This window comes from Megachile rotundata, chromosome 16 (assembly GCF_050947335.1).
Source record: "Megachile rotundata isolate GNS110a chromosome 16, iyMegRotu1, whole genome shotgun sequence".
In the NCBI taxonomy this organism is placed as follows: Eukaryota; Metazoa; Arthropoda; class Insecta; order Hymenoptera; family Megachilidae; genus Megachile; species Megachile rotundata.
The window spans coordinates 12,537,845-12,548,102 of record NC_134998.1 but is presented as its reverse complement, the minus strand read 5'-3'; the positions used below and the strand labels follow the sequence as shown (position 1 = coordinate 12,548,102).

The window sequence follows — 10,258 nt, the reverse complement described above, 5'->3', positions numbered from 1 at the left end:
TTAATATAAAAAATAAAAAAGAGAATGAAAGGTAAGATGTTATGCATTTTAAAATAATGCTTTCAGTTATCCGGAATAAAAAACGTTGAAAGTACTTCTTCAAAAATAAAGCTATTGTATTATTTATATCTATGTATGTTAATTATAACGTTAACTACATTTTTAAACAAATGATATTACAATATGAACTAATATATATCTTGCATTTTTTACATTCTTTTAAAACGTATTTTTAACATATGTTATATAAATATAGTTTTCCATTTATTAAACATTAGATTCCTCGCAAATTATAAATATTTTTCATTACTTTATCATGTTAATTAATTCTCAATTCTTTCAATATACCATTTGTCATATCTCTAATTTTGAATAAATGTAACGTCAAACATAAAGGCATTATTCATTATTCAAATTGTCAAGTACAAACGGAAATAAAGAAACAAATCTATCTGTACCCTGTGCAATCGGAGATCATATTTGATTAGTGCAACGCAGCTAATTTCAGTTGACTTCCAGTTCTGGTCAGCACTAGTTACTCTGCTGTCCATATACCGGGTAGACAAAAATATGTAATTAAGAGGAAGTTGTAGCAATATGCGTGGTACAGAAGATAGAAGATCACCGGATGTATACGTTTCTCCTCATAAGAATCAAAAATACGTATGCGCATTGGCTTTGGGTACAGAACGAATTCTAACCAACATGCGCAAAACGAATGAAAATTCGTATAAGTATGATCTCTTGTTGAACAGGATATATGTATATCAGACTATTTAAAAATGATTGTATGCGTCTCTAACGGAAAAGAAGGATGTAGATCTCTTTCACGTAACCAATGATGTGAAAGCTACAGGAGAAGATCATTGTTCTCGTTTTACCAGTACGACTTTAAGATTTGGCAGGTGTGGTGTATTCAAGAGTACTCGACGTGAGCATGTCCTATCGAATATGAATCGTCAGTGCTATAAACAAACGGTCGATCGTTATCGAGATGTTCGCTAATTCGATCATCCATCCGGATGACGAATCAATGTAGATTTGTAATCGCAAAAAGTACTGTACAGTATATTTAAATTGCTCCGTACTGGAAAATGTTGGAATGTTGTGGGTTTCAATTATTCAAAGTGAATCAAACACAGACATAAAGTGCGGTACTTTTAAAGATCGCCTTACTTTAAGGGGATTATCTTTTCGTCAATTTTAGGTAAACAATTTAAGATTCTTATAATTAATTTTATGATATTTAATTTCGGAACATAAGATTTTAACGCTATCCAAGATCAGCAAACAAAGGATATGAAAATTCTTTTTTACTAACCTAATTATAATGTTTCCTGGGTAGGTATCCTAATCTTATCTTTTTAATGTGTTTCGGCTGTTCTCGTTTGTGACCAATTTTGTTAAAATTATTTAGAGCTCTTTTTACAAGTTACTAATTTTTATTATATATTTTGTCAGGGACATTAAATATTTTTGTAAAGATTGAAGCAAAGATGCCTGCGCCACCACCTCCTCCACCTCCTGTTTTTAATGCATCTAACTCAGGTGCAGGAGATCAGGATAGAAGTTTACTTCTTCAATCAATTAGAGCTGGAAAATCCTTGAAGAAAACTGTGACTGTAGATAAAAGTGCACCCATAGTTAGTGGTAAGTCTATACGTGACATTTATTAGAACATTTAGTTACACCTTTCTTCTCAGTAAATCTGAAGCTAATAGAATTGTGACAAAGCAGTGAAGCATACTTTTGTTTATTCTTTTTTAGGCAGGGTAAAGGCTGAAACAGGAAATTCTTCTTCGTCGAATAACAGGGAAAATAATAATTCTAGTGCAATGACTACTGGTATTAATAATTCAAGTAATGGAGGACCTATAGGATTAGGTGGATTATTTTCTAGTGGCATGCCTAAGTTAAAGCCAACAGGGCTAAGAACATCCTCAGGTGAAAAGGATGCAAGTAATGTAAATAATACAAATTTTGGTCAATCAACTACTTCCTCTGTGAAACGAGGTCCACCTCCAGTTCCACCTCCTGCTACACAAAAACCACAGATATTTGCTCAGGTATAAATACTAATGGATATATTGTAACAGATCAGTTGTATAATTTTTCAATTTAATATTGTAGAAGACCAGCTCAATGCAAGGACAAAGTACTACAGATTCTGCAAATTCTAATACAGAAGCGCCTAAAGGATTTGGGAAACCAATTGTTGCACCTAAACCTCCTCCAAATACATCAGCTACATTGCACAAACCATCTCCACCTCCTAAGAAGTTAAATTTAACTACTGGAGGAAGTGTATCGAGGGCACAAAGTATGCGACTACCTCGATCACCTCCTGTGCTTGCTCCAACCCCGCCATCTCTTCATCAGTCTCAAGATTGTTTGAATGAAACGCAACCAAGGCCGACAAATCGAATTCTTAGACCCCCAGTTGCGAAACCGCCTTCTCCTCCTACTTCTAGAGCAAATAATTCAACTGCCACGGCAACTAGAGTAGCACCGCCACCACCTTCTAGAGTAACGGTTAGCGCACCATGTATACCTCCTCCACCTCCGCCGCTTCCCCATCGTCCAGCTCCTACCCATCAGAGACTGGCTCCACCACCTCCACCTCCGCCAACACCTCCTACGAGAAGTTCTTCCATGCGCAATGGGCAAACTATGAGTACTCTGGACTTAGAGGTACGATTTGCCGACATGTTCCATTCTATTGCGAATTTTCCACCACCGGAGCCATTTAAAGGATTTACAAAAGTCTACAGCAGCAGAAATGGTGAGGATAATATATTTGAAAACCAATCGCATTCTTTCTTGAATCATGCCATTAGGCAATACACTTCCGCATTGTTTTTGTAAGTTTTTATCCAATTTAAAAAATTGCTGTACATTTACATTTCTATAAATATACACGAAGCTTATTCATTGATTCTCAGTGTGTGATTTAATGTTGTATGAATCACTGTGCTTACATCTTGCATGATTGTACTGTTTGTACATTAAGAAAAAAAACTAGTGTACAAAGGCGATGATTCAATAGTTTTATTAGTTTAATTGCTTATTTCGTTTCTTCGTATACTTCAGTACGCTAAATATCCGTTCGATAAAAAGTGATTAATAAATTATGCAATGAAACTAATAATCACACATAATTTTGATGCAATGGTCACAAGTAAGCTAATTTACTAATTTGTTATCATCGACATTAGCATTTTAATTTAACTAACGCACTTCAAGATTCAATTGCATGCTGTAATGTTAATAGTAATCATCTTATTATTAATGGAAGGTATATGTATGTATATAACTAACGTTTGTATTTATCGAGAAGAAAGTAATGCAAATATTTGAAAATTCCAGCGGCCAAACAGCAAGCTCCTGCACCACCCATGCAAATGTCTTCTTTATCCAATACAATGGTTCCATTAAACACATCATCTGGGGGTTAATTGTGGCAGCACAGCTTCCTTGGCACATTAAAAGTTTCAAGTAATTTGTTTTATTTATACGTTAGTTTTAATAATTTCCAAAACATTATTACAACAGAACTAAAAGCTAGATGGATGCGAAAAGCATATAAAAAGGACAAAGTAAAAACAATTAAAATGATTATTATAAAGCGTTGATCTTAATTTCATAATTTATTAACTTTATGTTCATGTGAATATAATACAATGTTAATTGTTATGACATAAGACTGTGTTAAATTAAAGCACATTGGTTTGTGAAACCATGTGTACTTGAATTAAAAACCATATAAAACAGTGATATAGTTTTTCAATAGCAACAAAGAACTATAGTAAAAAAATATAAACGATTGATCCTGTGGATTTATCAGTGTAATCTCCTAAAGGTTTTATAAAAAAACAAATGTTACATACTTTTATTTATAACACTGATTTTTTTATTATTAACTAATGTACAATATTAAATATCAGTGTTTAGTTATAACTGACAATTGAACGATGTGAAACTTTCTTAATCTTAGTCGTTATTAATCGACGATTCAGTCTATTTTGCAGAGTTCTCGTATTAATGCTCATGATTTTGTTTGAAATAGAGAATGTAACTTTTGTGACAATGTAACATGCATTGCCCGTGAACGGTCCAAATTTTGTTGCGATAAACTTTCTTTCTGTCATTTATCCGCATGAATTGAAATTTTCACATCAGTAACTTAATACAGGACAATGCAAAGCGGAAATGCATTTAAATTAAAATAATCTTTATACTTCGAGTTCCTTTTCAACGATCTTCCGATATTCGTCAAAACCTCCTTCGATACATCGAACAGAACCCTGTGTACATACCCAGAGTTCGGTGCATACCATTCGAATTAATCTTTCATCGTGTGAAACTAATATTACACCCGCCTAGAAAATTATTATGAAGAAATAAATACAAATTTTATGAAGAGACTTAAAAATGAATGAGAAAAGAAACATTACTTGGCAGGTATTTAATGCTTTCCCTAAAGCTTCGATTGATTCGATATCAAGATGATTCGTTGGTTCATCGAGTACTAGAAAATTTGGTGAAGCAGCAGCTATCAACGCAAATGCAACTCTTGATTTTTGTCCACCAGACAACGAATTGATAGGCTGTAAAGCTAATTTACCGCTTATTCCAAAACTTCCAAGCATTCTTTTATATTCTTCAACAGGTTTTTCTGAAATTAATGACCAAGTCAATTTGTAACAAGTTTGTTTAATACTGACAATGTTAATCTGTAAATATATTCATACCGGGAAAATTCTTCTGTAACAATCCAATTGGACACGACTGCATGTTCAGTTGATCTACATGATGTTGGCTAAAGTAACCGAATTTCAAATTTCGGTGGATGTGTACAGTGCCTCGTGTCGGACTCAACGCACCTGTTATTATTTTTAGAAGCGTAGTTTTACCCGCGCCATTTTCTCCTACGATACAAATACGAGATTGTAAACTGGCAGTTAAATTCACGCCTCTGAGTATGTACGAGTCATCGGTGCCTCCACTGTAACTGAAGGACACTTCGTTAAGTTGCAATATTGGAGGACTCAATGGCTCAACATCCGGGAAGCGAAGCGTTACTTCTCCTTCTTTCTCCATTGGTTTTAATTCTTCCCTATTAAAAACAATAACGTTTATTACGTACCATTTAAAATTATACTCATTAAGCATTAAACTCACAATTTGTTCAACATCTTAATTCTACTTTGTACACTAGAAGCACGGTTTGCATTGTATCGAAATCGACCAATGAATTCCTGCACGTGTACTCTCCTAGCTTGTTGCGCTTCATACTCTCTTTGCTGATTTCTTTCACGTTCTCCCTTAGTTTTCGAAAACTGCTCGTAATTACCACGATAAGCCTCTATTTTCTGTCCACGTAAATATAGTATATCCGTAGGAACCTGTTACCAAGTATACTATTATCAAATTAACTTCATTACTATAAAAGAATATGTAAGATATTTTAAATCCATACCGCATCTAAAAAGTTTCGGTCGTGCGAAACTACAAGCAACGTTGTAGGCCATGATTGTAAATATTTCTCTAACCAAAGTATCGCCTTAATATCAAGCATATTCGTAGGTTCATCAAGTAAGAGAAGATCTGGTCTGGAGAACAGCGCTCGTGCGAGTGCAAGTCTCATTCTCCAACCGCCTGAGAAAGCTTTAGTTGGCCACGATTGTCTTTCGACGGAGAATCCGAGACCCGATAATATTGCACTAGCTCTAGCAGGTGCTTTATCTACTTCAGCTAGTTGCATTGCTTCGTATACTTTAGCTAACTCTTCGCCTAATGCATCCCTTGCTTTGACACCATCCTTTTCTATGGCAGCTTGCAATTCCGCTTCTTTACTAAGCAACATGCTTCTTTCTTGGTCACACTCTAGTACAGATTCAAGGGCAGAAGTGTCATCACCAGCAACTTCTTGTTCTACGTGCAGTACTTGTATATGAGATGGTATTCTCAGCTGTTTACTGCAGTAATTAAAATGATAAGTAGTGATATAGTACCTTAATAAAAAATACTCAATACTTGATAGAATACAGAAAAGTTTTACTACCTAGATATCATTCGTAACAAAGTAGTTTTACCAAGTCCATTTCTGCCAATAAGACCATAGCGCCTACCAAATGCGAGCGTTAAATCAGCTCCTTGCAATAAAATTCGATTACCGTACGCCACATCGAAATTTTCTATTCTAATGTCCTGAGTTTTATTTACACCACCCTTGTTTTCCATTCTACTATCCTTTTTACTCGTCATTTGACTTGTACTTGCGGATTCTATACTACAGTATACTGGATTAATACGTCCAGATGATTCATTATTGTTTCGTTTCTCTTGTTTCTGCTGTAGTTTTGCCTCTGCCTTTTCCAATTTCTTAGCATCTACTTTCTGTTAAGTAAATTTTGTTATTTAAATTTTATTTACTTTCTATGACTAAATATTTAAATTTAGATTGACTAAATATTTACCATGCCATCATCTCTAGTAGTAACCCATATACTTTTTATTTGTTCTACTTGAGCTTCTGAAGTGGCAGCCATAGTTCCTAAATGTATAGGTGCATTTAATACCTTGTTCACACCATTTTTTCTCCTTTCTTCGTTTTCGCCATTTGAACCACCTTTTAACATTTCCAATAATTTGATGCATATTTGCCTAAACATAGAATATTTAAGATTGAAACAATGTTAGAAATTATGTAAGATCATGATTAGCAAATTGAGAAACAAATGTAAGTAACAAGAATTTATTGCAATTGTAGCATTATGGGAACACAGTAGAAACAATGAATATAACGACATCGATATTCATTTACAATAGAAATAATACTATAAAAAATGGCAATTATAACAACACATTTACAGACCTAATTTCATTCTCTGGTTTTTCCTCGACCTCGTGTAATACTTGTCCTATCGCTTCATAAACCTCGTCGCCATCCTCGAAATCATCTTTAGAGCTATCTAAAATACCTTTTCAAAGCGAAATATCCGTATTATTCGTACATAAATCAGAAAAATAACGTTTTGCAATTTATAGGTTATTTATCAAGAGTATACCTTCCACATATTGATACAAATCATCGTCTATCGTAGGAAATTGGCTACAAATATATTCTCTACACACTGCCATACCAATTAACGATTTCAACAAAAGTGTCAAAATAAATTTACTCTGTTCGATTTAAAAAACGGTGTATTTGACAGAACAGACGTCAAGATTCTCTCGAACACTGCGAACACATGTTCGATGCCATTTTGCAATGGAGTGCTGCAGTCAAAACATTGTCCAGATAAATTAATTTAAGTTTAAATAAATTCTTGTCGTGCTCGATTTGCACATGTTTTCACGTATAATATTTTTAAAATTATGTATCCTTAACAATATCTCTTAAAATTTTCGTATAACATGCACATATACTTTATATAGAACTTAATGGTAAGGTGGCCATTTTAAAGCTGTCAAAAACGATTCTTACCATTTGATTGTGTGCGGTGTCTTCTTTCAAGTTTTGAGTTTGGCATTTGATCAAGTTACCATTCCATTTTAATATCGTTGAATAATTATGTCACAAAGAATTAGTGTGATTAAAGAAGATGGAATGCTTTAAAATCGATCGGATGTACGACATGTATCCGTTATTATTCTGAGAAAATAATGATGTACAAAGTTGGATGTGCCCCGAATTCTTACAATGCCAATTTCACTAGTTCTTTAGCGATTGTTTAATGACACCACTAAAAGATATTTTTTCGATTATTTAAATTATTTGAAACGGGAACAATATCGTTATATACAAAATAGAGAAAATGGCGACCGACATCGAGGAATCAGATACCGACGATCATGAAAGACCCGCTCCTCCAAAACGACAATGCACGCGACTTGTTAAGGTCAATGAAACAATTTGGGATATGGTAATTATGGAATATAATTTCTAAAAGTTCGTATATTATGTTTCCTACAATTTCTGTAGTGTACCCTTGAATGTCTCATTTTTAGGAAAAGAGTTTGAATGAAAATGAAGAAACTGTACAGGATGAAGAAAATGTTGAGTATGATGATGCAGAAAGGCATGCGAGAGAGAAACTAAAAAGATGGCAAGCTTGTCAGGTGGCCAAGGGATACGTAGATAACACTATCAACAAAGTATTAGAAAACTATATTATGGGAACACCTACTTACTCTCTCGAAGAATCAAGATTTCAGTTGTTTAGAGAAAACGATATGGAAGATACTGCGGTTATGATGGCAATTCGTAATCATGGACTAGTTCAAACCACAGGATTGGTTTCTCAGTCAGATGCGTTTTATAGTGATAAGGCCCCAGGATATTGGACCAACAATGAGTATACCGATGTGCAATGTTCTTGTCCTTCTAATTATATTCAAGTTGGAAGTTCTGTTGCTACAACATCAACAGATTCTTTCAGATTTGATGATTCAAAAGATACAGATGAATACAGTGGATTTGATTGGGATTTGGATAAAATAGATGAAAATAACCAACAGGAAAATTTTCTGGAAAGAGCAGTGGCTGAAGCTATTAAGAAAAAAGGACTTAGTGCTCTTAGCGTTGATTATGGTTGAACAAACTGAATAATACTTCATCCTACAGTATGTTTATATAATAGCATCGCGTATAATTTTTTATCTTCGCAAATCTGATTCGATTTGATGATATTCATCAGAGGTATGCAAATAATTCTGATTAAAGAATTGTACTCCAATACAGGAAACATTCTGATGATCGCCTGTTTCTTTATCCATTATATCTTCATACATCTACTTATGCATAAATAAATAACGTTTATATGCTAGATAAAAATATTTTCAATGAGAATCTAGATTTCATTAATGCATAAGAAAAGATAGATATAGTTTCAAGTTGTGTTTGCGATTGCTTGAACTAGATAGAGTAAAAAGACTATGATTTTATACCATAGCAAAAGAACTGGATGATTTTCATCATAGTTTAACTTGATTTTAACATTAATTATTAAACGTCTACGAGTCCTAATTCATTCCATACAGTATTGTATTGCTGCTATCCATTCCTAAAGATAAATTGCATTTTTGTAAATTATAAATTTTAAGTATGATTCTTTGAATTGAGAGAGATATTGTATGTAAAAACGAATGCTTTTTCCTGGTTTTTTCGTTTTATATACAAAAGGCCTAATAATATATATATATATTATATATGTAAATAGATTGTTACGTATTATAAACGTATAAATAAATTTTCATTCGTGTTACACGATGATATGTATCTATCGAAACACGTGTAACGTAATCTCGCTATACATAGATCGTGCTTTCAGCAATTATAAATAAAAGAATATAAACAAATATCAACATTATTGTACAAAAATCACCTACAAGAATCATTACGCAATAGAAACAACTTATTATTTAACAATATTTATTAAATATAAGTCGTTTTCGTACGAGTTTTATTAAAATTATTAAAGGACAAATATTTGAAGTTGACCAAATTATAATTGAGAAACTGAAATAAGTCAAATACATGATTAACAGTTTATTTCAGTATGTATTACAATAATATAATATCCAATTTCCTAATTTAAATTTTCTCGCAGTATTTCGATTACTCCTTACATTAATATATCAGTTTGCGAGCACTCGACATGCAAAATCAATAATACGCGTACTACTTGTATGTACATTAATTAAAAGAGAAAAATGAATAAATAAAAAATAAGCATGCTAAGGAAAAAAAATGAACCGAATTGATTGCATTCGGTTATCTTGTTTCTATCAAAAAGGTCGATACACGAGCACACGTACGTAAGTATTCGGACGTGTGTAAGTGCGCAGCTATTAATCATACCGCAAATCTGTACACGCATACTATTACAATTTACATACATATGTATATAAAATTCTAATAAATTTCGTTCTATTAAAATGGAGGATCTTCTTGCATAATATTTAATAATTGATAATCGACGGCGATTTGCTCCTGCCGCGAATGTACATTTAAATAATACAATTTTTTTAAATATTTATATTGTATAATCAAAATGGATACGTTCTCATCGATTAAATACGGAAAGCCGACAAAAATAAATTATTCAAGTAATAATGTTGTAATACGATAAAAAAAAAATTACAAAAAAAAATGAAAAAATCAGAATAGAAATAACGAGTGCATATCTCTATTTAACAAAAAAATCGTTGCCAAAAGTAAAAAATCAAAAAAATTTTCTGTCGATTCAATGAT

The 10,258-nt window shown here is 32.9% G+C and overlaps 3 protein-coding genes across 3 annotated transcripts; 2 read left to right on the top strand and 1 right to left on the bottom strand.

Moving 5' to 3' along the window:
* Nucleotides 1-511: 511 nt before the first annotated feature.
* LOC100877645 (uncharacterized) lies at nt 512-3,774 on the top strand. The gene is made up of 5 exons (XM_003701221.3): nt 512-1,207; nt 1,462-1,650; nt 1,768-2,066; nt 2,131-2,782; nt 3,367-3,774. The coding sequence occupies exons 2-5, from the start codon at nt 1,497-1,499 to the stop codon at nt 3,453-3,455; spliced, it is 1,194 nt and encodes a 397-aa protein (XP_003701269.1). The 5' UTR covers nt 512-1,207; nt 1,462-1,496; the 3' UTR covers nt 3,456-3,774.
* A 113-nt stretch (nt 3,775-3,887) lies between these two features.
* LOC100877534 (ATP-binding cassette sub-family F member 3) lies at nt 3,888-7,207 on the bottom strand. The gene is made up of 9 exons (XM_003701220.3): nt 7,071-7,207; nt 6,878-6,983; nt 6,480-6,666; nt 6,065-6,399; nt 5,480-5,978; nt 5,182-5,405; nt 4,752-5,116; nt 4,455-4,675; nt 3,888-4,379 (listed from the first exon to the last, which is right to left on the bottom strand). Exons 1-9 carry the CDS (start codon nt 7,141-7,143, stop codon nt 4,233-4,235), a joined length of 2,157 nt encoding a protein of 718 aa, XP_003701268.1. The 5' UTR covers nt 7,144-7,207; the 3' UTR covers nt 3,888-4,232.
* A 585-nt stretch (nt 7,208-7,792) lies between these two features.
* On the top strand, nt 7,793-9,365 carry LOC100879293 (uncharacterized). The gene is made up of 2 exons (XM_003701154.3): nt 7,793-7,928; nt 8,014-9,365. Exons 1-2 carry the CDS (start codon nt 7,821-7,823, stop codon nt 8,599-8,601), a joined length of 696 nt encoding a protein of 231 aa, XP_003701202.2. The 5' UTR covers nt 7,793-7,820; the 3' UTR covers nt 8,602-9,365.
* Nucleotides 9,366-10,258: the final 893 nt, after the last annotated feature.

Bases quoted from the DNA above. Each gene is read 5' to 3' on its own strand.
- LOC100879293 (XM_003701154.3), top strand. From the start codon at position 7,821: ATGGCGACCGACATCGAGGAATCAGATACCGACGATCATGAAAGACCC. The intron at 7,929-8,013 runs GTAATTATGGAA...TCTCATTTTTAG, and splicing joins ATGAAACAATTTGGGATATG to GAAAAGAGTTTGAATGAAAA.
- LOC100877645 (XM_003701221.3), top strand. From the start codon at position 1,497: ATGCCTGCGCCACCACCTCCTCCACCTCCTGTTTTTAATGCATCTAAC. The intron at 1,651-1,767 runs GTAAGTCTATAC...ATTCTTTTTTAG, and splicing joins AAGTGCACCCATAGTTAGTG to GCAGGGTAAAGGCTGAAACA. The intron at 2,067-2,130 runs GTATAAATACTA...TTAATATTGTAG, and splicing joins AACCACAGATATTTGCTCAG to AAGACCAGCTCAATGCAAGG.
- LOC100877534 (XM_003701220.3), bottom strand. From the start codon at position 7,143: ATGGCAGTGTGTAGAGAATATATTTGTAGCCAATTTCCTACGATAGAC. The intron at 6,667-6,877 runs GTCTGTAAATGT...TTCTATGTTTAG, and splicing joins AAACCAGAGAATGAAATTAG to GCAAATATGCATCAAATTAT. The intron at 5,117-5,181 runs GTGAGTTTAATG...TGTTTTTAATAG, and splicing joins ATTAAGATGTTGAACAAATT to GGAAGAATTAAAACCAATGG.